The sequence below is a fragment of the Rhea americana genome, unplaced genomic scaffold (genome assembly GCF_003343005.1).
Source record: "Rhea americana isolate MKP2758 unplaced genomic scaffold, rheAme1 scaffold_15, whole genome shotgun sequence".
Classification (NCBI taxonomy): Eukaryota; Metazoa; Chordata; class Aves; order Rheiformes; family Rheidae; genus Rhea; species Rhea americana.
Genome location: NW_028185594.1, coordinates 4,608,436 through 4,635,971, shown reverse-complemented (window position 1 = coordinate 4,635,971; position 27,536 = coordinate 4,608,436). Strand labels below are relative to the sequence as shown.

Below are 27,536 nucleotides of genomic sequence, written 5' to 3'. Positions count from 1 at the left end.
CATAGAATCTTTTCTTTTCTTATAAGAAGATAAGGAGTAGGGCTCAGCCTTTCCCTATGGTGTCTTCCAGAAGACTTTGCATAATTTCTTTGGATTATTTATTCCAAATGAAAAGAAATTCTAACATAATATTTAAATGTACACATTTGCTCTCTCTATATATATAATGACTAGGATGACTAAAATGTACAGGCTTGCTGTTGAGTGGTCCTGCCAGAAGAAAGATAAACAAGCATGTGAATGTCAGGAAGTTTGCAGAGGGCATCAGGTCAGAATTTGCCATAGTAAATAACATACTGAGCCATTCTTAGTCTGGGAGGCTGGGGAATGCACATGAGCAGGAGGGATTTGGTGCTACAGTAGAATCATAGAATCAGTAAGGTTGGAAGGGACCTCTGGAGATCATCTAGTCCAACCTCCCCACTCAGGGTCATCTAGAGCACGTTAGACAGGGTTGCATCCAGGCGGGCCTTGAAGATCTCCAGAGAAGGAGACTCCACMASCTCTCTGGGCAACTTGCTCCAGTGCTCCATCACTCGCAYAGTGAAGAAATTCCCCCTCACGTTCAGGGGGAACTTCCTGTGCTTCAGTTTCTGCCCATTGTGTCTTGCCCTGTCACAYGGGACAACTGAAAAGAGTTTGTCCCCATCCCCTTGACTACCAGGGAATGTGACAACAAATTTCAGTGACTGGCTCCAAGCAGGTTCACCTTCTGACGGACACCCGTTCAGCTTCTCCAACTTGGACTTGGTAGCCCYTATTTGCATCTGTACTTAAACCCATTTACAGGAAGATAACAGCAAAGGGTGATCTGTCTTTGACTCTTATTATGCAATCTAATACCTGCAACAGTTTCTGCTTAGAGATTCTATAAATACAAAGCAATTTAGAAATCTATAGCACTAGGACATGCTCTATTGTTCTGGGTGTTTTTATATGCTTATAGGATGAGATGTTTGTCAAAACCCCCAATAAATTGAACACGTATTAAAGAAAATTCTAGAAATACTAAATAGTAATCATAACCTCTTTGCTTTYGAAAGGTGAAAATATCTTGATGTTATGCAGGTAACCTAACTGTGGGCATGTAATTTTGACTTTCGTGTATTTATTTCCTTTTACAGAATTTTAATTCTGCACATGTTGAACATAGCTACAATGTGGTCCTAGAGGACAGTGTTTCAGGCAGAAAACAAAGAATTAAGCTTTCCTTCACTATTTTGTTTGCTTCAGAAAAGCACTTAAAGAACAGAACAGAACAGAAAAGAACAGTTTCTCGAGAGGTCAAAATTGGAAGCTCTTTTGGAAGGCAAGTCTCTACACAAGTAGGAAAACTCTTGTGTGGTTCCTCTGTATTATGGTAATTATGTTTGTGCTGATAAGTGTATTCTTCTGCTTTAAAAACAAATATAGGGAACAAGAAGATCTTTGCTGTCCAGGTGTAGAGGGTTTTTTGTTCGTTTTGGTGATCCTCTTCACTGAGATGCAATAGATATCAGTAGGTGAAAACTGAACTAAGTTAACATGTTTTTGTCTCCACYTAAGTCATGGTGAACTGTAAAATTACTCTTTGGCAATCAGTTGTTTACACTACATCGTTTAGTGTAGACAGTACTTGTATGGATGACTGAACACTTACTTTTTTGAACATYTTCACTTGCTTGCTGGCATCAAGATCAGGTCCCTGGGATTTATCTTTGATCCACAGCAAAGCTTCCCTGTATTTTGGGCAGACTTTGTTCCATAAGGCATCAGATATATGGCTTTGTGGCTAAATGTTGGTAATGCCTGAGTAAGTGAGAGAAGAGCCACTCTGAAGGTAAAAGAGAGAAAAGAAAGATACATAAAGGTCCAAGTTACCAGAATGTTTTGGGAAAACATAATAGAAGTGGACTGTAACTACGGTATAGTTAAAATTGCAACTGTAGCATTCATTTTTGTCAGCGTTCTCACACAGCCTCACCTCATTGCCTTGTTAGCACATGGCAAAAACAGTAGTAAATGCTGAGCTAAAAGTGGATACATAAAATCAAATTTCTTCCAATCTATATCCCAAAGTGTGAAATTACCAGAGATGCATATTCYATGAATGTAACCTTGTATTTACGGCATTAACAGGAACCTGCTTGCATACTTGTGGTCTACAGTGCGCCCAAACACTGCAAATGTCCAGTTTAAGCAATGCACATTTTCTTTCCACCTTCTTCTGTCCAAAAGCAGAGCAAATCTCTGGGAGCACAGGAGTAGTAAGTACATGCAGTATTTATTGGAATTCTCAGCATTCTAAATATAAATAGAATTAAAATGTCGTACAGTAATAATGAGTCTTATGTTCTTGCCCGCTCACAGTGGACAAGTGGGTGAAGGATCTGGTTCTGATAGCAAGGCGCGTGCACATCTACCCAGCAGTAGCATTGAACTCACCTTCAGTCTATTGACTGAAAAAGCCCAATAATAGCTTGAGTGGATAACAACAGCTATTGCTCAATATGACCTGGCACTCCAGCCCTAAGGTCTCTCCTGTGGAACTGCATAGGACTTTTCCAAGTTCTAGCATATCAGGGTGAAATTTGGATCTGTTCTATCTCTGTGGATGGGCTTCTGTTAACATTCTGAGGTGGATGCAAACCCAGTCTGAMTGGAGAAGGATGGGTGGGAAGAAAAGACCGGGTGCACAGCTTCAAGCATCTCAAATGATTGTGGGAAGGAGAGGGAGGTGCTCAGACCACCCTGTTATCACCACCAACACTTGCTAACAAGTATTTTTCATGCATCTGAGTTTAGTGCACTGGGGTTTTTTTCAGGTATAAAATGGCTTTTTGAAATACATGCATGTTTTCTGCATGAGACCTTCAACAGAATTAGCAGCAGTATATGTAAAGCAGATGAATAATATAAAAAATTCTGAAAACTTTCACTGAGCAGAAGAATGGAGGGTCATCCCATTGATATCCATCATTTTTCTACATTCTTTTGCATACTGTTCTGTTTGAAATGATAATAGGAGCCCTAGCTTATTTTCTTCCTTGAATAAATAAGTAATGGCTATAAAATAATGACTATAAAAGGAAATAAYTGGAAAAATAAAATATGTGACACTATTTATAAATAAAAAATAAAAACAAATTTAAAAGTCCTCAAGGTGGCAAAACAAACACATTGTTCATTCAAACTGATAAGGTGAGTAAAAAAATCCTCAGATTTTGACAACATTTGCAATTAGATGTGGTGTATGTGGCATTGGGGGAAGAATTAATTAAAAAATGAAACACAAATGTCCAAGTCAGACTTCATGTGTAACAATGAGGAAATGAGAGAAAAAATAGCTATGAGCTCTATATAGACATGTTGCAGAGAAAGAATTTTAATTTTTTACTGTACTATTAAATATGWTATTTGTTGCTGGTTTATTGCTTAAATGCTTTTAATTGAACTTTGGGGCTTAAGAAGGTGTTCCTAGCAATGTTACATTTCCAGTAATTTTATTTCAATGTAAAAAGTTAGCTAGTTTCTCTTCTTTTTCTTGAGACTTACGGAAGCTTAAGAAGAATTGTATTGTCCACAATAATTATTTGGTCACGATACTACCTGATCTCTTCTTTAAGAATGAGAACTGCATCATTAATAAGCTAGTAAATCTGTACAGCATAATGGTTAAGTATATTTGCAAAAGAAATACAAATGCTTTACTTGATAATAGTGAAAAATACATGTAGTATTAGAGGTGGAACTGCAGTGAGTATTAAGATAATCACATATATATGTACATAATTCTCTAAAGAAAAATGCCAAAAAAGAAGCAAATATGATGGAACATGTATGTGCGTGTATGCGTATGTGTTCATATACAGATGCATAAAGATTATAAAGGAACTCTAAATGTTTAATATTCTTGAAAATTAATKTTGAAAATTGGAAACACTTATTACAAACAGCAGACAGCATTTTGAAAGGCTGTGCAGCTGTAGTGTAATTCTAAATATTAATTTCCAAAGCATTTCCCATGAAGTTTTGTTTTCTTTTAAGGATCAAGAGATAAAGGTGTGAGAAATGGGAGGTAAACTTCCTTTCCATAACCGTTGCCCCTTAGAAGTAGTCATGTAATGCTGTCATGCTCAATAATGAATGGCATGCTTAGAATTAAATACTATTATGTGTGTATTTACATTTGTAATTGGAAAGTCATAAATTCATTTTTAATCCCTATAATCCTTGTTTCAGTACAATTAGAGATTAACAGAAATTTTGCTTTGTTAATGCTGCAGTTTTACAAATAAATATCTTTTTTTTTCAACAAATCTCAAATATGAGCATTGAGAGGTTAATCTGAAACAGTGATGGTCTCAGGAGACCATAAATGTTTTCCTAAAGACTTGTTATGGAATAAGTATGTATTTAAAAATCCAGAATGCTAAAAACAAGAGGAAAAGAAAGAAACAAAGGTACAAACTAAAATTAACTTGTCACTGCCATGAAATCACTATTGATACTTCTCAGTAATCTTTGAGATCTGTGCATATCAACTGAATGGAGTGAAAAAAAAACCTTTCAGAAGAAATATAATTAATTGTTTYGTGGACAGAATAAGTTAAACTGCAACATTAAATTATATAAGCATATAAACTGTATGTATTTAAAATAAAATTTAGTAAATAACATTCTTCTAGGGCAAGCAAGTTTTCCAGCAAGAAAAAGAAAAGCAACTTTGAGTGAAATTGGAAAAAAATCTTTTTTAGCCGCTATGAAGGATTTTGTATTGAGATGATCTTATTTCAATATACTGTTTCACTGGACGGCACTAATCAGGCAAAATCCCGTTTTAAGACTAAACCAGATATCACTTTGCCTTAAGCAAATGACATTTCTCTATGAAACCAGCAGAGTTGTACTTGACTATACTGTGCTGAGTATGTCTGCAGACGATTCACCTAGTACAGTCAAGACGGCAAAGTACAAAAAACAGAGCGGCAGCCCCAGTCACTTGTGCCTCCCATGGGAAGTGATTGGGAGCAGGGGCACACAGTGCCTCACTCGGCCCAGGCTGCAGACTGCGGGAGGTGGTCCTGCAGCGCAGGAACGGCGATGTCCCTGCCGTGAGCTGCACGGAGCCCTGCCGTTAGTGAGGGAGACGCATCGGCTGTATTTCCTTTCCACTTACCACCTCTTCCCTAGATGCTCGGTAATTCTTCTAACAGTGTGTGTGKGGGGGAAAGTTTTAGCAGAAACATCTGCAGAATAAATGTAAACGGGRAAAAATGTGTGATATTGCCTGTGGTAATGGTCCTTGTGTCATAATGTAGTCAATAATGTGTGTGGGAAGAGGAATACAGTAGCAATGCATTAGATATCCAGAATCATTGCATATATAGCCTCAAGGTCAAAAMCTGACATATTTAAAAGAAAGGAGACCTTTACAACCTTGACTTAGATATTCCCGTGAGGAATAAGAAACTTGATACTTTCCATGTTAAACACAGAATGGATGACAAAGTAAGAAAAGTAAATATGAAAGGAGGGAAATAGAAAGCAGAAAGGAATTAAAAAGTTTGTAGTTCTATCTGTTTTTTCCAGTGACAGACTCAAACTGTTGTGTCGTAAATCATAAAAAGTGATTGGAAAAGGCCAGCAGCAAAAGATGTAAGCAGTGCTCAAGCCAGCTAAGCAAAATGATTAGCTTTGAAYATATCCGCCAAGGCAAGTCAGATACAATTTAGACATATCTCAAAACTGAAAATATTTTCAGTTGTTGCAGTAGCAGCAGCTGAGAAAAGATTATAAATAAGGATTGTTTTTTCTTTTGTTTAAAACAAACTTCCCTGGTATGGCATAATACTATTCTTCACAAGAATAATGTGGTCGGATAAAAATGTGTATCTCRTAATCCTGTGCTTACATCTAACAAGCAACACAACAAGTAGTCCAAAGATTCAGAATGGTGCATGGTGGGATAATACATGGGTTGTAAGCTGCTTTCCTTGGAAAAATGGTGGCTTCCTTTCACAATACCACTCTGGATTCGTACGCTTACATTCCAGCAGGTTAGATACTARAAAAACTGAAATAGGAAATTTGTAGTCTCTTTACTTCTCATCTTTGGTAAGTTGATGCTGGATTCTGTATCACCGGCACTTCAGACAGTATTTTTCTTACAAAACATCTGCTGTTTCCTCTGCTTAAATACATTGGATTAGAAGGGGAGAAAACTATCATCTCCTCCTCTTACACATTCAGTTCCAAAGCTTAGTTATTACAAAAACAAATCCTTCCTTCCCGAAAGGACTACGTTGATATGCAAAATTTATTTTTGAAARCGGTTCTTTGAAACGGCTCTTAATTTTCAGCTGCATCAAGATACAAGATCAAATTAATTATTGTCAATTTCATTCAGATAGGCTGCTTGTAACTTTACTCCATTGGCTTTGATAGGCTTCATCGACCTAACTGAGATGCTCTAGAATTACACCAGCGAAACTAAAATCATAATCTGTTTCAGTGCTGTTTAGATCCAGAAAATGTTTTGATACTTCAGCTGCAACAATTGACTGCTGAATGTACTGCAGTTTCCTAAAAACCAGTAGACTATCCATTGGGGGTTTGTGTGTGCTCTTAAAAACTAAAGGCAAAACATTCTAATTAATCTACTCTTCTTTTAGATGCCRTAGATATCTAAAGAGGACTGTTGCATGTTGATGCAAGATGGAAGAAATATATTTTTTTGTAACACCAAGAACTGTACTTTATCCCAAGTATAAAAGCCGCTAACCAGTAAGTTCCGAAAACATAAGGTCCACCAAAATGTTGCACTAATAATGCAGGATCTGCTGAAATATCAGATTCCTCATCTGAGATTGAGTGGAAAAGTGAAAGATCAGTCTGATTTCATAAGCAGCTTAAACAAATTCTGGACCCTGATGGGCCTGAGTTGTCTTAAGGCAGATTTTGACTTTCTGATTTTTTTTTTTTTTTTTAATTTTTTACATTAAGATCAGAAACAGATCCCAAACTTGTATGAACCTTCCAAAAAAGATTCAGGCTAATGATTATGCAAAACCCAAGAATGAAAGGATGTGGAAGAGTTGGAAATTTGTTCTGTTTGAATAGGAGGACAAATTGTTATATTTACATTGACATGGAGATCAGAAAACAGAGGTTTGTGAATCCAAAACACAGTAAGAACAACTTCTTGCTATTGCGCACCCACAGCACACTTTGTAGACTTTTGCTCAAAACATGCATTTTTCAGCAGATTCCTCTGGATGTCCACATCCACTATTTGATGTGCAGAGTGCCTTCAAACTTTGAATCATACAACTGAGGGATTTATGTTGCCCAATTGCCTTCAATGCTGCATGTGTTCAGCAAATGGAGAGAAAAACTCCTCCGCCTGCCCAAATAAGCCCTGGGTGATAGAAAGAACCAGCCATCTAGCTGGTAGACACTGTGTGCTACGCTTCAGTTGATGCAGTAAACTGGAAACCACTAACCTATTCCTTGTATGTTAAGTGTATGCAGAGAGGTATGCACAGATATGGTAATGACACAACTTATGATGGAGAATAATTTAAGAAATTCTACTCTTTTGTTGTGAATAGATGCAGAAAACAATAATGCAACACTAAATACCCTTTCTGACCCCTCAAATTAAACAAATGAAGGAGACTGTCCTGTTGAAAGTAATTAGTACTTTTTGGTGGCAAGAAAAATAATGTAATTTTCATGTATTCATATTTGATATGTAAATTCTTACTAATGATTTGCCCTGGCTTTGCCAGATGCCAATCCACTGCTTAAGGGCCCTTAGRTTTACCTCTAATTTGTCATCCAGCTCTGCATCAGGTGTTACCACATGTTCATCATTGTTCTTTTTTGTAACTTTGGTTAGCACTTGTTTCATTTTCCAGTCTCTCTTCCACATTTTGCTACTTCTGACTGGTCTTTCGACCTTTCTTCTCCACAGAAATACCTGAGGTGGGGGAGCAGCACAAACTGGAACATTTTTCAACAGCTGGGATAGAGGAATTAAGTCAGTGAGCATTTCCTGAATGTTTTTCAACRTGGCCTGAACTGTATTTCAGAGATACTTTACAGCAGTTGTGTTCTCACCAAAGGTCAGAACTTCCCTCCTCTAAATCTATAGACTGAAGCAATAAAAAGTGTGATGAGGAGGACCTYTGGGGGTAAATAATTCAGATTATTGGGATGTTGTAACAGATACAGAAATTTAAATTATTATGGTTTGAGTTATTTTTTCTGCATTTCATGCAGTAAATCTTTTGATTTGGGCAGCTTGGTAGGCTCATCCAGACTGAGCAGCTGTCTTTTCTAAACCAGATTCRTTCGGCTTCTCACAGTTATAAATACATGCAGCTGAAAAGGCACTTATTCCTATTTTCTTGCAAACTGTAGGACAATCTAGGACTGATTTTCATGACGATTTTAATGCAAGTTTTACCTATAACTTTAGTTCCGTGCCAACATGCTTAACTCAGATGTAGTTGGTGATTTTAGGTTGATTGGGCTTTTCTGGCGTGTGAACTGTAACATCTAACAAAATAGCCTCTGCAGTTTTATTTTTCTGTCATGTGAGTTGGCCAAATTTTGAAGAATTAATCAGCAAATCATCCATTCCATTTATGTGAATAATAGAAGAGAAATGAATGGTGGTTTTATAGCTCTGCCTTTTGGAACAGGATAGTGAGCATTTCTCTCTAAAGTGCTCTCTTCTAGAACCACGTAACTACTATACAGAGGTGCAATAGGGATAGTGTGACAGACAACCGGTCAGAACAAGCCTACCAAATGTGAATATCTTTTTTAAAAAACAAAAGAGGAAACAACTCTCCCCTCAAATACTGTTTTTAAATGAAGCAGAAGGGTAATTCTCAAATCGTATTCACTCCTGGATTGGGAGATAAGCAGGCCCATTTTTCCAGAGTAGAAATTAACTCCAAGTCAGGTGTGTGGATCTCCTAGCTTGCATGAAGTATTTAACCTGACAAAAGCTTTTGACTTTCCTACAACAGGAGAAAAGAGCAGATGCTGAAACTTCATTTAAGATGTGGAACAGATCTGCCCAAATCTGATCCACTTTTTTTTTTTTTTTTTTTTTTTTAAGAAACGAATTTTTTGAATCACACCATCTTGGAAATAACTTTGTAGCCTGCATTAACTCACTGTGATGGGGAAAATGTAAATAATTCTTTAATTCTTAAACTTATATCGTGTTCATGACAGTGTGGATTGTCTCTTTCCTATGAAGCTATTAGAAACAATTTTCAGTTCCCTCTTGAATCCCTAGAGGTTCAAGGATCTCTTGTATTATGAAAGGATCCTGAGAAAGATTTGAAACGGAAGGCAGGAGAGTGGGTGGGAAAGTGGCTAATACAAAATATTCTGAAAAGAAGATTGCGGTTTTCTGATACAGTATTATGAACCATAAATTAATAAAACATAATCAATTGCGAGGAATGAAAGGAAGATAGAGTAATTTTATCATAGGATTGTAAAGAAGCTAATTGGAGCAACATGGAGACAGAATTTCTCATAATGCTTGTTTTCTGTCAATCCTGTATTCAATAATATGGCTCTGTGTTACATCTGACTTGTGCTTGTACCTGGCTATTATACTACCAGAGTTTCATTTTATGAGATGCTGGGATTTAGATTTTCTTGATTCTGTTTAAAATTTGCTTTTAAAGTGTCTACACATTCGTTATCAAGTATGTCTTACATATTCAAGAAAATGGCTTCTTGTATTTTACATGCATGAAAACTTCATATATTAATCTGTGTATTTATGGAGAAAGACTCCAATATGGTTCTGGCTCTCATTTGTTTATCTCTTATTTATGATAGCCATCTGCTAGCTTTTCTAGTTTGGATGGAAGCCTTATTGCATTTGCTTTCTGGGTTAATGCTGCTTGTAATATTTTCCTTTGATTTATTTTCTGGAAAGTCAAAAGAAAATCAGACAACTATTGCAACATGCCTTTGACAGTCAAACTAAAAAATAAGGAGGACTGAGGGGAAAGATAGATATTCAATGTATTAGCTAAATATTCAGCTAGTAATATAACCGCTGAATATGGAAAATAATTCAACAAATTGTTTAAAATATTTGTTTATCTTATAGTACTAGTGAAATTCCGAATGKTATTCATTCTTTTCTGTTTAATGGGACTAATCAATTTTATTTCATTACTTTGCAGTACATTCCTATGCAGCAACCCCTACATACTGTATTCACTTGAGAGTCARGGTCCTTATATCAGAAAATATTTCAGCTTCCATATGTATTGCTTCCATAGGTACGTTACTTAATGCTTCTGTTTTTCTTTCTCAAATTCTACCAAATAAATTCATCTACTGAAAATACTAGTCAAGAAGAATATTTATCTAATATTTGTCATTGTATCTTTTCTTCCTCACATGATCAGAAATGTGATGCTGCCTCTTGAACAATTGTTTAGGATAGATGCAGTCTCCAAATTAACAGATTTGGTAAGTCACTTTAAAAGGTAAAATTTTCCTTTCAGCTGCATTGATTGTTATGCCAGTGCTCCTTGTTTTTACTATCTAGCTTCCCAGCACTTGCACTTTCCACTCTGTCTAGATATTTTCCTTTCAAAGGTTTTGTTTAAAGTTCAAAACACAGAATTATGATATTACGTGCTTCATATGTTACAACTTTATCCATCTTTACTGACCTTTTTCCAGTTGTTTGCATACCACRGTGTACAAACTTCCCTGAAGTCTTTTTATGATCATCTATATCAAGTTTCTTAGATTTTCTTCATGTTACACAGTGAACTATAGAGTAGAAATATAGCATGTTGAGCAAACTTGATAATTGATGAGACTTTGGTCATCTTAACAGCGTAAGAAAAGTGTGTATTTTTACTTTGAGGATTTTCTGTGTATGCCTATCTAATGCTTTCTACTGCAAAAAAATTAACTGAAAATGCAGAAGAAAACCTTTTATCTCAGGAGTTTCTATTAGAAACATGTTCCTTTTTTTTTCTCCTTCCAAGCCCTCTTTGAAATATTTTTATGTTTAAATTGTGGAAATCATTTTAAGTACATATGATTAAATCTACCTCCTAATGTTAGATGTACTAAATCTAGTGAGCTATATTGAGTTTGTACTGTAACTATATCAGCCTACACAAAACTCATTTAAATTTAGTATAAGTTTATTTTCATTAAGGAAAAACTTCACCACCATAAACAGCAAAAAAAAAATAAAAATAAAAAAAAATAACAAAGGTCTGCCTCTCTGCTGTGTAGTTTATACATGAATAGAGAGAGATACAGGTTGCATGGATTTAGAAGGAAGGAAGTTAAGCTTCCACAGGATTTAAAAACCCTGTAACTGTGTGCATGCAAATATCTTGTTATTGCATACCAGTTCCAGGCCATGTTAAGCAAAACTGAGAGTGTTTTCTGCCACTATCAAATRTGGCAGCAGGTGGGGAAGGAGCTATTTGAAAAGCTGGAAAGTTATTTTTGGTTGAGAAAAGCCATTCTATTTTAAACTAAACAAATAAAAAAAATCAAAGCACTAGAATAATTATCTCCAAACAGTGTGTGAGTAGAAATTTATTTAATACATCTTATATTTTTAAGATATCTTTTCACTGCTTCATAATATATACAGTAGCATAGTACCATCGTGATCTCTGAATATCTAAAAAATATATATTTAGGAAATTTAGTGGTAAACTGTCCCATACTAAATAAAAGGATAAGATGCAAATAGGAAAGAAGAAAAAGAAACAATAAATGCAAATGATTTAAGAATTTCAGTAACTTGCAAGAAATCTCCTTGCCGTTAGCATAATTCAGTGAAGTTTTAAGCATCTGTCAAGGAGGTACATTTAAAAATCACCATAGAGATTTGTAAAAATGGTGTTAGACTTCAGTATAACAGCTAAATTTGGAGTTCACTTCAAACTCTATGGAGAATACATTGTACAGGTGTGCAAAACTTATTTTTACATTATAAAATAGGTTTAATTTTGGTTGGCTATATACTAGTTTTGTTCTGTTATGGATGACTTAAGAAAATAAGCTGTTTGACTTGCAGGTCAGATTCAGAATAGGAATTATTAGCTACCTTTTTTGCAAAAAATGAAAAACTTTTAATTTAGCAGAGGGAGAGACTGGAGCTAATTAAATATAACTCTAGAGCTGAAATTTATTTTTGCTCTTCCGATGATTAAATAATAAAGCAACCCACATTGATGTAAATTTCTTCCATTATCTTTGTAAAAAWTTAGTATTGATTTTTCACCACTTGAAATGGTAAGATTTACTTTTTAATGTCTCAGGACCAATTACTCCACAGATAGTTATGTGTCAGGACTTTGGTACTGGGAGAGAGGACAGAAGGGAAGAATGACACCAAATAGGTAGTCTCTGAATAGAAGATTGTGAACTATTCAGGGCGATGTTCACAAAGTCTAATTCAGCTTTATTGGTCTAAGTCGCATAGCTTGGTACAGACCTTGTGCCAGCTTCGTCCAAATATTTTGAAGGAAGATACTATGCTATGGGGTAAATTAAATTCATTAGTAAAAGATTCATGGATAGAGCAAAAAAAATACGTGGCTGGAGTTGGCTAGACACAGGAAGGGAGATTTATATTCAAGCAGGTCAAAACAAGACTGAGACAGAGAAGTTTCTGTATCCATAAACAAATTATTGCAGCCCTTGGCCAGCTTGAGCTGTACCCCTCCCTTCCCGCCCCCTTCCCCAACCCCCCACTGCAATGAGGCATGCACATGAGAAGCACTGTGTTCAAAAAAACCAAACAAACCATTAAAAAGCTCTTTTTTATACCATTTTGTCTATTTGGGAGTATGTGTGTGTGGGGATATTTATGAATGTTTTGCATGTTACTGAATTTAAGGTCAAAAAAGCACTAAAAACAGTAGGCTAAGTTTACATCTCAGTTTTTTTCAAGTGTGTTGTCTGTTTAAAAGTTTTGAAATACTTATTTCTTGTAAGGAGCAATGGCATTTATGTCCTGTTTATCTCTAAAATATTACTTGTAAGGCAGACGTGTCCATGTATGGACTTTAAGAGGAAGCTTTGCCATTCTGGTTTAGATGCTGAATATCGGATAATGGAACTTTAGTGTTACAGTATTTAACAGATTCAGTAGCAGATTTTTGATACGTATTGACAGAATTATTTAGATGCAAGTTAAAAACAAATGAGTAGCTGACTTCAAGTTTGTGTGTTGACCTTTTTATTTAACACCAGTAATTAACAGAAATCAACTTGTGACTTGATTTTAATATAATTATTTTTATGGTAATGGTATATCAAACAGAAATTGATACTGGCTGATATTTTCTTTTAATAAGCAACTGAGTCTAGATATGGGTAAATGATCTGAGCTTTTGAGAACTGAATAGATTGAATTCTTATGTATAATTTATAAAGTGCTATGTAATAATGGTGTACATTTTTAATGTACAAAAAATGTTGAATGTGCATATAGTGAGTTTACTAGTATCTGTGTTTTCTATATGTAGTTTTGTAAACATGTATTTCATTTTTTTAAATCTTTCTTATGTACATTTTCTGTGATGTATAACACTGTAGAGTTTGCCAATTTTTATTCTAAAATCTCCCCAGGACTCAGGTTGACTTTACCCTAGAAGCCTTGGTATTTATATAAATACCTGTGTACTTATTTATTATATAATAAATAATTCACTGCAGATGTGCTGTTATTACACCATTGCTTCCAGCTTCTCTTTTGCAATGCCTGCCATGAGGTACACAGAGGGCAGAGACAGATCTAAATTAAGAATGTGGGTCTGGGGATGCAATGGCTTCAAGAGACTATGAACTTTTCTAACTTCCTCTGTTTCTTGGTATATTAAATTGAGCTAATATTACAGGAACTAGCTTGCCTGCATGGAAAAATATTAAGAGCTTGAAATGATCCTCTTTCTCTCTCTCTCTCTTTTTTTTTTTTTTTTTTTTTTTCCTTTTTTTTTTTTTTTTTTTTTTTTTTTTTTTGGTGATAAATCTTATCACCGCATAAATTTAATTGTAGATAGTGAAAGGGTTGTAAGTCCCGTCATCCATGTAGTGTGTGGGGATGATAACTGTGTCTTTATCGAGAATGTCAGGTTGCAGTTGTAACACTTCTGTATTATGACATTCATCTCAAACGTAACAATACTACAATCTAGAAGTTCTGAGAAATTCCTTCAAGAAGGATGGAATTCGTGCTCCAAGGGTGTCTCAGGAAGGCACAGCAGGGAGTGGTGCATTTAGATGGCACGCTCACAAGTGGAGGAAATTGCATCTTAGCTCCTTGGATGTTTTCTAGGATGTTTTCTGTTTCTGAGAGACTTGTGACTTACGGGTTACAGGATCGTTTTGGAAACAGCTGCTCTGTTTGAAGTAATTCATCTAAGTGTTTTGCAGCCTCCATGCTGATGGCTACAAAAACAGACCAAGCTAATGCCCCTTTTGTGCCTCAGCACAAAGCGAGTTGGCCCTGCTGAGGTGGGCATTACAGTGCTTTGAAGTGAGCAGTCCCACTTTCTGGTGAAATAGATTAGGAGAAGGCCCAACATGTTCCATCTCTAACCCATCCAATATAAGGAGAATTACTCCCTTTTCTACCAGTAATAAACATATGTGACCACTACTTTTCTAAGCCTCTATGGCTTTTTCCCCAGTTATGAGGCTGTGCTCTTCCATATCTCCTCATGTACATGAGTGCTACCAGAGGAATATGCCCACCACCGGAGTACAAGTGACATGTGACAGGTAATAGCAAGTCTCAGGTTGGAAATAAGTGGGTTGCCCAAAAAGTGGGTGCATGGGGTAGGCTGGTGCTGAGSTGGTCTGGGACCAGTCAAATAAGGAAAGGCCAGGTGTGGGTGGTGGTCTTGGGCCAGAGGGTTTAGAGGAAAAGACCACAGAGAAGTGGTGCAGCAAGCAAAGCTGATCTGGAGAATGACCAGTAGTAAAGCATTTGGCTGGGTAGGAAGTATCTGAAGTGGAGTATGCAATTTTAGGGGCTGAAAGCCATGAAGCTGCCTTGCAGGTTGAGACCACAGTCCACAGCGCTGTGGGTGGGGCTGGCATGCTCCTTCATGGTGGAGGGTCTGCACRGTTTATGGAAAAGCTGCTGATTTTGTGGATGGTACCATGGTGAACTGCATTATACAAACATTCAGATTTACGTTTTGTCACTTTCACTAGAACAGTTACAGTTTCCTTTCCCCTTGCCATGTTTTTAATTCAATGTCACAGATGAAAGAAGTTTGAGAACTTAAAAAAAAAAAACAAACAAAATGCCAACAAGACAGAAGAGTCAACACTCTGCCAAGGCTGGCTGTAGGAAAGGATGGCAATTATCCAGAAGAAGAGATGAAAGGGTCAAAACAAAAGAACAGTGAAAGAGACAGCTGGGAAAAAAGCAAACATATGAACAGAAAATGCAAGAGTGACCAAGGACCAAGCAGGTGAACCCTGGTCTTAAATTAACAATTCTAACATGTGCCTTAATGCAAAATGTTGTTTGAACTGTATAAACGTAGTGCGTACGTGCTAGCAGAAGTTATTAGCTCAAGCCAGGTATTAGGATATAGCGAAAAAAAAATGCAAAATCTTTCAAAAACAAAGCAGGTGCCCCCCCTCCCCCCCCCCAAAAAAAAAAAAAAAAAAAAAGGTAATTTGAAAATATTTTAAGAATCATAACTTTTGTCAGGGATTGACCCAAAATAGCAAGCTATATAGCTTTGTCCCTGCAGACTGAATACAAACTCCAGAACTTGTAGTTTCCATGCAGTATTCTCAAACCAGAATAGTTTCACTTCTGTTGGTCTTCCTACACAATATTTTGTGCTTATATGAACATACTAATTGGTTCAATGACCTAAAAAATAATCCGTTTAAGAACTCCTATTTTGGGGTGCCAACTTGAAAAAGAAATTGTCAGACAATGATTAGACTTATCTAGAATTCTGACAGATGACATTTTCTAATATTAAATGCACAATGTAAGGAAGTGACTAATGTGTCATTTTCAACTTTTGTATCAATACGGACACAGATTGAATGGCTAAAGATTGCAGCTGTTGATTGTATTTAGTCCCCTTGGTTGTAATTTCCCTTTTGTTTAAGGAAAACTAGCTGTTAGTGCATAAAAACAATGCTTTACTGTTCCATGTAATGCTACTGGGGCACTAGAAAGGTGCAGGAAAAAAAAAAAGTTGAATCACTTCAGCACGTTGGTTCTGGAAAAATCATTTTGTTTTTGACTCAATTTTCAAAAACTTAAAATCAAGTCATGCTGGCCATTCTAGTTTCACATGCTTATTTTAAAGGAGGAAACCGCATGTTTGGAGGAAAATATAGTGCGTACTGTGGAACAAGGTGGGGATATTTTTGTAAAGTATATATGTACAGCCCTAACTTCTGAGCAATAAAAAATGTAATTTCCCATTTCCCAGTAAGTAAGTCTATCAAGTTCCTTTATAAGTAGATCATACACTTGCGCTGCAAACAAAAGTCTTCATCCCCAACAGCAGGACTGGACTTGCCAATTAAGGACCTAATCTAAAGAACTAGTAACAGCCATGCTGAAATGAGAGTTGCAGAAATCTAACCTCTCTCTGAAATAAGGCACTAAAACAATGAACTATAGATAAAAACTTTATTTTAAGGAAAAAATGGGTRAACTTAAAAAATAATTTAGTCCAGTGAGTAATTTTTCTGCAAATATCAGAAACAGTTGACTTTTTAATAYATGGCAGTAGGTTTTGTACAGTCTTCTTACAAGAGAAAAGATGTTAATTCAATGCCATGTTTGCTCATCAAAAAGGGAGGGAACACTGATTTTTTGTTTCGCACTAATCTTGTTTAAAGCTGCTTTTTGCCCTTCCTCCATTATAAATATGGATATAGGTTACCAGTTAAAAAAAACAGAAACAGCTGCTCTCTGAGCTACAGAAAACTGTTGTCTTCAGAGGTTAGTTGTGTAGGGAAGCCAAGAGAGAGGGACTGCTGCAAAGTATCTTTTACAAATCTTCTAGCTGTTGACCTTCATGCTCCAACATCAGAGGCTACGRCTGGGTATTTGTAGCAGTACAGTTTGTTGTCTGCACCGCCACTCAGTAGCAACTAATGAGAGAAAAAATAAACCGTGATTAGTATCAAAACTAAGCAAAATATCCAAATAAGAGTTGAAGAGTCCAATTTTCTTTCCTTTGAAGAGCTAAACAAGAGAAGTAATGAATAGAGAGCTTTGAATATATGACCAAAATCCAGAATCAAAGAGCAGAATTAGTCTTGTCTCCTATCCTCCTTCTAAAAGTAGAAAAAGCAAAGTTTTGTGGGAAAAAATTCTAAAGCTTTTTCTGCCTTTTCGCATTTCCTGAGAAGGGGAGCTAAACTGAGAACCTGAATATTAACAAAATTTTTTCTCCCCTTCTACACACCTGTGTTTCTCACTACAGCAGCAGAACTACAGTAGCAGAAGAGGTTACTSTACAGTTTCCCCTACAACATGTACTAACATGCCCCAGGTGTCTGTTCATGCTGCCTCTTTGGTCCTCATTGGAGCAAACAATTCCTTGGGATATGTATTTTTCTCAGTAAGGTATTCTCTTGTTCTCATATCCTTCCCTGTTCGGAGTACTGGTGTAATGTCCACTTAATGCTATGGAGCTTAACCCCCATTCTCCTTCCTTGCATGCAGTATGGGGAAATGCTGCAATGAGTAAGACAGTTACTCTTTCTCTTTTGCTCAGTATCAGTCAAAACAAATTTAAAACTTCCTGCTCTCTTCTGCCTTTAAGCATAAAGGAAAAATGGTCTGCAACTGCTTGTAGCCCTCTTCCTAACTACTACGCACATAAATTGAGTATCTTGCTCCTGAGGTTCTTACCCCTGCTTCTGTCCAGTCCACACACAAAACCTTGTCTTCATGAGCAGCCAAGTCATACAGAGGAGCTTTGCAACTGGTAAAACAAAGACATTTACTGTCATACACCTGACATTACGTGAGCAGTTACTGTAGGCAAAATTGGTCCCAGGAAGAAATACTGGCAGGATGCTATCAAACAGATGTGGTCTAGCAGTTACAAATGCTTTCACAAAGGACAGATATCTACTATCTGTTGTATTTTTATTGCTTTCTCTAGAGCTGATCACAGTTTTAACTCCATTCCCAAAGGGAAAAGCAGCAATATTTTTCACCTTCTTGCAAACAACTTTAATGAGATTGAAGCTTAAGGAGTTTGCTTTTTTTAGGAATAATTTATTATAGAGTTTTCTCCTTTTATTTGGATACGTCCTGACTCTGTGTATTTTCCAGACCAATCGTTTAAGTCTTACAAATGCAATCCAATTCTTTCCTTGGGTATTTGTTATGAAAGGTCTGAAAAGAGAAGCAAGTAAAACTTCATGCTATTAAGCTTGTTCTTTAGAAACAGAATGTGTTTTGTTTCTTAAAATAGAGGAATGTTTAGCAGAGCCTCTGCTGTTCTTAATCCCAATAGCAATGTTATCATTGCTGCTTTCTGCGTTTCAATCATCACTGTTATTAATGCCAGAAAAGTCTTGTGTTGGATCATCATACAGCTCCCATACATGTTAAGCCATTGGTCCTCCGGTAGGACACAAGTATTTTTCTCTCTTATGTGTTTGACTCCTAAATGCTAGAGGATTTTCAGATTTCCACAGACACCGAGGCTGTTTTTTCCTCAATTCTTTCTCTTTGTTCACTTTTCAGGCTGTTTTTCTCATTTCACTAGGTTAACTGATTCTATTAGCTCATATCCCTTTAAATAGCAAAGAATGCATGTTTGTTTTACCTCCTTGTGTCCCAAAGCTTCACAATATTGTCCAGAGAACCTGAAATAAGCTGATGCTCGTGGATGGGTGACCACTTCACAGATGTCACCCAGCCTGTGTGAGAAGTCAGAGACAGGAGAACCAAGGAGCCATCTGCACAGAGGAAGAAAAAAGCCACTCAACAGATGTCAACTGAAACAGGTCCTTTTAAGATATGTATAAAATCCAGCGAGAAAAAGCTATCAGAGCTGCACCTGGGTGTTCAAGGTAAGAGTTTCTTCCTCATTATTCTGTAATTCTAATTTCAAAAAACAAACTACTTTGAAGAAAGCAAGCATTGACATACAAGTTCTGGTTAAAAGAATAACCCCCCCCCCCAAACTTATTTTCCCATCACTAAACTCTCTTTGCAAAAAATGTTTGCAGAGGTGGGGAGGGGGATGAGGAGGAAAGCTTATATTATTAACAATACAATAGTGAAGTTCTTCCCCTGAAGATAATACTGTTAAATCCCGAATCAGATTTATAAAAGCTAAGTAAGTAAAAATGTATATGAAATAAAACTGGTAGCTCAGTTTTAAGTGATTAGCCACCTTGTCAGACATGGCAGCATTACCTCAGAATTGGCTACTCTTTCACTTTAATGATGGTCTTTCCAATTTAAACTTAGGTGTGGCAGGTAGAGGGACTGACTCTCCCCCCAAAAAATAAAATAAAAGGCAAGCAAAGTTTTAGGCATGTAACTTCATTGAACATTCATTAATAAGTTGTAAAAAGTACAGAAAGCTTAAAGCTAAGTTAATTTTCTAAATTGTTAGGTAAGAAATTGAGGAAGTTTTGCATCAGATGATGGAAAACAGAAGTAATCTTTGTATTACAGAAAAGCTCCCAAATGGCTTGTTTCAAGCACAGGTACCAGAAAACAGTCTGTGAGATGTCTTCCAACAAGGAGAAGTTCCGATTCTGAAGAAACAAGTTTGTGCAGATGCGTGTTTTAGCTCACCTTTACTGCGAGGATCCCATAGTCTAATATGTCTGTCAGTGCTCCCAGATGCTAAACGTCGACACAGTGGTGAGTAGGAGATAGAATTAAACACTTTGTTTCCAGTCTGTCAAAAAAAAAAAAAAAAAAGAAAGAAAGAAAAAAAAAAGAATAACTCTAAGAAAGGAATTCCAACTTTTCCTTTAACCTGGACTGTAGTTGCACCTAGTGAGAAAATACTTTAAACTGCGTATAGTGATCTCACCAGAGTTGATTTGAGACCTCCCGTCTCAGCATCCCATAGTTTAATGGTGTGGTCCCACGATGCGCTGCAAATTTCTTCAGCATCCGACCACAGCACAGAAGAGATGGCTTCTGTGTGGCCAGAAAGGGTTGTGAGGGGTGTCTAAAATTTAAGAGTGAGAACAGACTAGATTGAGTATCTTAGACAAAGCTATTGTTTCAGCAAATAAATGTGTGTCTCATCACCCTCAAACACATCACCAGAAATTTCCATATAGTCACTTTAACAAAGATAATTTATTTTACATGGTCACAACTTTAAAAATGAAATTGTGGGCAAACCTGGACCTCATCTTACCCTTGTGAGTCCCAACTGTTCAGTTTTCTGCTTTTTCCGTGGTCTGTTAGCTGCCTCTTCCATTTCATCTTCTTCATCTGTAGGTACTATGACAGAAGACAGTCAGACTTGATTTAGAGACTTTTGAAATGCATTTTCTTATAAGAGATCATGCAAAAACTCATGTTATCACAGTATCTAACTCATTTATGATACATGATTTAATTTAACCATATACCTCTAATGATACCAGTATCATCTCCATTCTGTGTATGAGGAGAATGAACACAAATTAAGTGATCTTCTCCAGGTCATAGTTTTAAAATAGAACAAGTTACTGAACTCTGAAGTTCTTGTTATATTTTTAAAACTATCCTTCCTCACTGAAAAACCCAACAGAAGAATGATGTTGTTTGGTAAACACAATCTTTCTTTTAGCTACAGTACCTACATATACATACCCCATGCTGAAAGAGCATAACTTGACATAGCAAAAGACGACATTCAGATCAAATGGGATTAGTCTGTATTTCTAGAAAAGATCTAGCCATCTTGTTATCTTATCACAGTGCCAATAATACAACAGGAACTTAACCCACAAGCTTTTGATTTATAAAGATTCCATATTCAAACCTGCACACTTGTATTACCCTATTAAAAACATGAAACAGATGCAAAGTACTGAGTGCTCTGAATAAAATAAACAGCAGCAGGCAATTGTCAACCATACCTGAAATTTAAGTGTTTGCAAACAAAAAACAGTAACTAAAGATGATGATATATAATCTTGCAAAGCTATTGCCAAAAATCATTGTAGCTTGCCTTTAATATTACTATATATTCAAATTTTCATTGTCTGTCATGGACACCATTTTGAAGTTCTACAAAGCCAAGAATCCCAGCTTACACTGATCTTACCTGCAGACCAGATCTTTAACATCTTATCCCAAGATCCACTGCAGAACTGTATGAACAGAAACATTTTGTTAAAAGCTGATCCAGAAAGACTTTGTAAGCTATACTAAATCCACATGCTGCTTGAAAAAATAAGCCAATGCTTTATAATACATGAAGAACAGCACTGAAATCCTGAAAACARTATTTGTGGTATATATCATTTTTTTTTCCTTTCCTTGCAGGAAAAATACATACAAAAAAACTCTTTATTTCCTCCTGCACTAGAAGGTTTTATTTTAACCTGTCTGATATTGAGTCAAGCAGAGAAGGGTGAGTCTGCCTTCAGTATGAATGGTCTTACTGTTGAATTCCTGGATAAAAGGAAAGAAACTTCTGCCACCTGCTTTTTCTGAATATCACTTTGGAAAAATTTTTCACATCCAGTATTATTGTGAGAATTTATATCTAATTTGAAAACAGTTCGTTACAACCCACACACAAATTTATGCCATCAGAAACATTTACTTAAACATCCAACTTTACTCACGCAAATCAAAAGCAGTAGTACAAGGTCTTGTGCTATCTGAAGCCACACTCAGCTTTTTGCAATATTGGAGGTTAAGTGCATCTCTTTGAAAAGATAACCTCGTGTTGATGAAASCTTAATAACCATCATTTACAACAAGACCGAAAATTTCAGTGCATCAGTCATAGTAACATGACGACCAAAAAATTATTTTTGCGATATAGGGTATTAACATCCCAAAAGACAAAGATTTCTTTCTGCAAGTCACTCACTTTAGTTCTTGTGCAATCAACTGCTATGGAGTCTACGCTCCCAGCGTGTCCCCTGCAGCAGTGGAGGGCTTTCACTTTGTTTCTCTCCACATTCCACTCCCATAGCAGGATAGTTTGGTCCATAGAAGCACTAAGTAATAGGCATGATAAACTGTCTGAGGAAGAAAAAAAAGTCATGGTTACATTCAGCTCAAGTTTCTAAAGCATTTATAGTAATTATTCCAGTCAAAGAAGAAAAGAGAGATATACAGAATCTGATATATGTCTCAGTTTACATCATCATTACCCTGCAACTTCAAAGAACATAAATATGTATAAAAATACCTGCTAATGAAGACTAACCAGTCTTCCAGTACCAGTACACAATGTGCACATTAAACAGTTCATTACTCTCAGTGGATCTTTTTTTAGACACAAATATTCCTAACATCACTGACAGGTTAAAATAATTGTCCACTTAGATTACTGGATATTCTTTGGTTGAGGAATATTGATGTTTCTCTCCCCCAAATCAATCTATTATTAGTCTATAATAAGATATACTGACCTTGTTTTACCCATGCCACGTCCTTCACCACTTCTGTATGCCCAGCTATTGTCATAATGGATTTTCCTTCCAAAGACCAGATTTGAGCAGTCTGGTCATAGGAGCCAGTTAATATCCTATGAGGTACAGAAGTTGAAACATTCTTGTCTTTAAAACAAAGAATGTTTTATGAAAAAAGCTTGTCTATCAGAAACTTAGAAAAATGTTAGCATAGTAACTGGTTAGCTGAAATGAACTACTGAACTACTATGTGTGAAAATGTGAGTTCTGGAAAGTAAATGAACTTTTTGTTACAGAGCTAAGCTTCATGAATATCTACAACTGCAAGTCTAGGAGTACAGGACAAAAAGAAAAGCAAGGACATGAAAATACTAGGTATGCTGGTAGGTAAGTGATATAATTTAAGATCGCATATGTTATTTAAAATGGAAGACAATTCATTGTTCACAGTACAGTACTATAAGATCTCAAAGCATTTTCAAACTATTACATAGCATAGAAATGTTGCCAATCTCATTGGATAATAAATTTAAAAATACAGTAGAAATTGTTTTTTTAGAAAAAGGTCTGCAAAAAGGTTCTGCAAATGTTTGTTGCTCTGTGAATGTCACATTTGAAGGGAAAAGGTTTATACTAAAAAAAAATGGAAAGAAAGAAATCATTGCTGTCCTTTGAGAGAAAGGACAGTAAGCAGCATTGGTATTATGCATTTGTATTAAAAATATATCATCGTATGTGACCCTAGTTATTTTCCACTTGTGTTAAAGATACTGTCAGCACAGAACAGAGGTGTTAAAACTGAACTATTTTCCAAAGCAAGTAAGTAGCTGACTGACTTGCCAGGTCAAATCAGAACAAAAACAGAAAAAGGTGAAAAAGTAAAGATTATTAAAGAGAAAGACTGCTACTCCATTTGACACCAGAGTCCTCTCCTTACAGTAGGATTAAACAAGGCAGAACTTAGAACTGATAAGTGTGGTACCATTCTTCAGTGGCTTGAACAGAACTGATCCAGTCATCATGGAAGATGCATTCCTCTGGCTGAGGTGCCATGTATTTCTCCACATACTCTATTTCCACCACTTCTTCCTGAGCTCACAGACAAAACGCTTATTTAGTATGGTTTCATTCTTTAATCAAAAATAGTAATAATTACCTGTAGTGTGATACAAATATACAAGGTCAYTGGGCAAAGATCTTGGCTGTCCAAGCCCTTTGCCATCCATGGTCGTGGAACTGCGGTCTTTAGAAAAAAAGTCCCTGGATTATAGTGCTTTCTGTAGCCTTATCAACTTACTGTTAACAACAGGTTGGAGGTAAAAGAAAATCATCTTACTCTTCAGGTTCCTCCTCGTCTACAGCTGTTGCTGTAAAACTAGGGTTTAAAATACTTCGCTGTGTTTGATTTTTTTCTAGAGGTATTGCTAACGTAAAGATCTGTTAATAAGGAATCGAGTCGGGCGAGAATCTCCCTCCCCAGCCGGGCCGGGCCGGGCCGGGCCGGGCCGCGCCAAGCCGGTCCCCGGCGCCGGAGCCGCGTGACTGACCGTGGGGATGTTCTCCGTCTCCACGTGCGCGACGAGCGGCACCCGCAGGAACTGGCCCTCCACGAGGAAGTCGAACTCCACATGCTTGTGGTGCGCTGAAACACACCGCGGGCGCGGCCGATCAGCGCCGCCGCCCGCGCCGCCCGCGCCGCCCGCGCCCCAGCCCCGCAGCCACCTACCGTCGCGGGCCGCCAGCAGCTTGTTGATGAGGTTGCTGAGGTCGCCGACCTCGGAGGCCGCGGGCACCGAGAAGGGCACATCCTCGACGGCGTACCTGCGGGCACACAGCGCCGTCACCGCCCGGCCCGGCTCGGCTCGGCTCGGCCCGCCGCCGCCCGCCCCTCACCTCTGGCTCTGCGTGCGAAACCGCGCCTGCAGCTGCGCCATGCCGCCGCGGCTCGAGCGCTCGCGCAGCGGCTCGTCGCGCCTGTGCCAAGGGCGCATGCGCGGCGCGGAGACCGCAGCGCCCCGCGCGGACTACGGCTCGCGCGAGGCGCCGCTGCAGGGCGGCCGTTGCCCCGAGCTGCGGCGCTGCGGGCGCGTGCGCCGAGGGGCGGTCCCGGCGGGGCAGCCTGCGAAGCCCGGGCCAGGTAGGGCAGACGCCTTCTGGAGCCTTCCCGCGCGCCGCGCCCCCCGGGAGCTTGCGCGGGGGCGTGCGGGGGCGGTGTAACGGTCGCGCGCGCGAGCCGTTGCGCGCGGACGGCGTAACGGTCGCGGGCGGGCGGCTCGCGCCCCCGCCCAGTAGTGAGTGTCCCGCTGAGGGGAAGGAGGCAGGGGGCCGCGTCGTCGCCCCCCTGCCCGCCCGCCTCACGGAGGAGCCGGGCGGTGAGGTTCTCCCTCGGTTTGTCGCAGTGAGGGAGCAGGGCATGAGGGGAAGGGGCTGAGGCTCTCCCCCTATTTCGCTCAGTGCGGATAGGAGGTAAATTCCCTCTAATTTGCCGAGGCTCTCCAGAAGCGGAGCCTGCTGCTTCCCCTAGGGCTGGGCGTGTGGGGACTGTTCTCACGGGGTGCTTCCAGGCTCCTCGTCAGTCCTTGCGCTGCCGGACCCGTGGGCTTGGTGGCTCCTCTCAGCTGAGGGAGAGCCAGTCCTGCCGTATGCCCAGGCCAGGCCAGGGATGGCCAGTGTAAGGCAGTGTGTGGTACCGACTTTCCTCCCGTGACCACAGTGGTGAGTAGTTTTCCTTGTGGGACTACAACGCTGCTAGAGTCTGGAGCTCAGGAAGGCTCGGGGATGATTGTTGCTGCTGATAGTGTCTTTAAACAGTTTGGCTTGTGTTTGTATATAAAGTGAAATATGAGCAATAAACTCCATTTTGAAAATAATAAGCCCAACACAGAGTATGTTATAAAAGAAGCTGTAAGTGGATTTTTTTTCTTTTGGAGGGTGCTTGTGTGAGCACTTAGTGTATTTGACTTTTTTTCTTTTTTTTTCTTTTTTTCCCTCCTCCTCTTTCCTGCCTTTTTGACAGTTACTTGTGGCCTCTCTGAGAATAACTGAGTTTTCACTGTGTGATGGTTCAGGTTGGGGTGATTTGCTAAAGCAGGCGAGTGTTGTGTCGTGGTATTTTTATGAGGCGCCAAGATCAATCATGTTTTCTGTGTCTTTCATCAAGTATATTTAAAAGATCTCTGTTTTTTTTCCCCAATATTGATAACATTGTTATTGACAGAAGTGTATTTTCTTATTACCTGTGTTAGATATACAAAAGTAACTTACTGGAGAAGCATTTTAAGTAGTAGTTCCTTTTTTTCTTTTCTTTTTTTTTTTTTAATGCCTTGTCAGCTGTTATTGTGGTTTGTAGGTCAGTTATGAGACCTTCTGTGCATACTTAACAGTACCATTTGTTTTTCCGTGTCAGAGATGAGCTTAATCTCAAACCTGGTGCAGGTTAATATAAAGCTATAATAGTAACTCATTCTTGAGGGGATCACCATGCCTTAATTTTCTCCCCATTATATTTTACTATAATTCATATCCTTTATAATGCTTGTCAGAGAAATATTATCAAAGACCACCTTTGCAGAAAGAGTGTTTACTTGTGTTAAGCTTTGTAATTATATTAGGTCTTTTTATAATAACTTTGAGTTATTTTATGGGAAACCTGGAGCGGATTGCTGGTGAGGCTTTTGATTGAGTGTATTTCCCATCATGAATTATAAATAATGCCAAAACAAGAATGAGGTATATCCCTGTCAGAAGCACTAGAAACATGAATTTGCACACTCAAAATTTGATATTTAACATAGGTATTTGTTGAAGAGTTAGGTTTGATCAATGTAAGCAAATTCCCTCTTTTTTTGTGTGTGKTYTTTTTTGTTTGTTTTTTCCCAGACAAAGTATTCCTAGGCAGAATGTGCTTATTATCATAGTGGGCTCACCCCCCCACCCCCCCGATTAGCACTATTGACTCAATATTAAAACATTTAGTTCTAGAATTCTGAAAGGCATTTGGGATTTGGACACCTATTGCCTTCACATAGAGGCCTTAAAGCTGAGAAAAGGTAGAGGTAAAAGTTAATATGAGACCTTAAAATGATGTTAGTCTAGAATGTACAGAATGTATGTATTTTTAGGGGATGCTGTTTGCCGTTATGTATTTGCCCTACTGCTATTCTTCCCTGTGGATTATTATTAGGCAGTATTGGATACTCGGTATTTGTCTTCAAGGACCATTGGTCCATCTCAATGCAGCTGTTCTTGTGGTCCATGATAGGTCTCTAATGCACTCAAATTAGGTTTTTAATGCACTAAGACAATATGCCATTGATATCTGTGTGGAATGAATATTTTTGGTTTATCTAAGAGAGCTAAATGTATTGCTTTGGCAAAACTGATGCGTCTTTTTACTTTACATCTTTTAAACAGAGAAAAATGATTGAGTGATGGTGAAATCTAGTTTTCTGTGCTTTTTCATTTGCTGTTAACATCTTTCAAAATGTTTAAACTGAAATTTCTCATCACTTGTCAAATCTAAAGCTACAAAATATTCAGTAAACATGAGGTAACTTCATTTGGAACTAGATTTGGAGTGTTATCGTTTGAAATTTGAAGGGAAAACTAAATCTGCTTTAGATTAAAGCATTTAGTATATTGAGCATATGAGCAGCTTAACTTTGGAATATTGTTCATATCAGCAGGGATGTGAGGTGGATGTCCAAATTTCTGGGAGCTTTGGCTTTTTGTTCTTCATCACACAATTAATGCCAAGCTTTGTTTTGAATATCTGGCATTTTTCCTGCCTAAAATTTATTGCTGCAGGCTAACAGTAGTAATTCTTTTTCATTTAGACATTGGTTCATGCTGCTTTAAAACACTTGCAATTTACCTCAAGATGGCTGCATGACAGAGAGGGA

The 27,536-nt window shown here is 37.9% G+C and overlaps 2 protein-coding genes across 2 annotated transcripts in view; both read right to left on the bottom strand.

The window, feature by feature from the left end:
* SUMO1 (small ubiquitin like modifier 1) overlaps window positions 1-19,452 on the bottom strand; it is a 235,783-nt gene extending 216,331 nt beyond the window's left edge. Inside the window, exon 1 of the mRNA XM_085299406.1 lies at window positions 19,425-19,452. Within this exon, the coding sequence (XP_085155532.1) occupies window positions 19,425-19,436 (12 nt within the window). The 5' untranslated portion in view covers window positions 19,437-19,452. The remainder of the gene's footprint in view (window positions 1-19,424) is intronic.
* Window positions 16,677-24,618, bottom strand: WDR12 (WD repeat domain 12). Its single transcript, XM_085299404.1, has 13 exons — window positions 24,529-24,618; window positions 24,362-24,456; window positions 24,183-24,277; window positions 23,618-23,724; window positions 22,636-22,751; window positions 22,089-22,243; window positions 21,312-21,357; window positions 20,415-20,500; window positions 20,079-20,219; window positions 19,835-19,940; window positions 18,852-18,984; window positions 17,924-17,996; window positions 16,677-17,157 (listed from the first exon to the last, which is right to left on the bottom strand). The coding sequence occupies exons 1-13, from the start codon at window positions 24,567-24,569 to the stop codon at window positions 17,080-17,082; spliced, it is 1,272 nt and encodes a 423-aa protein (XP_085155530.1). The 5' UTR covers window positions 24,570-24,618; the 3' UTR covers window positions 16,677-17,079.
* Between the last annotated feature and the right edge of the window lie 2,918 nt (window positions 24,619-27,536).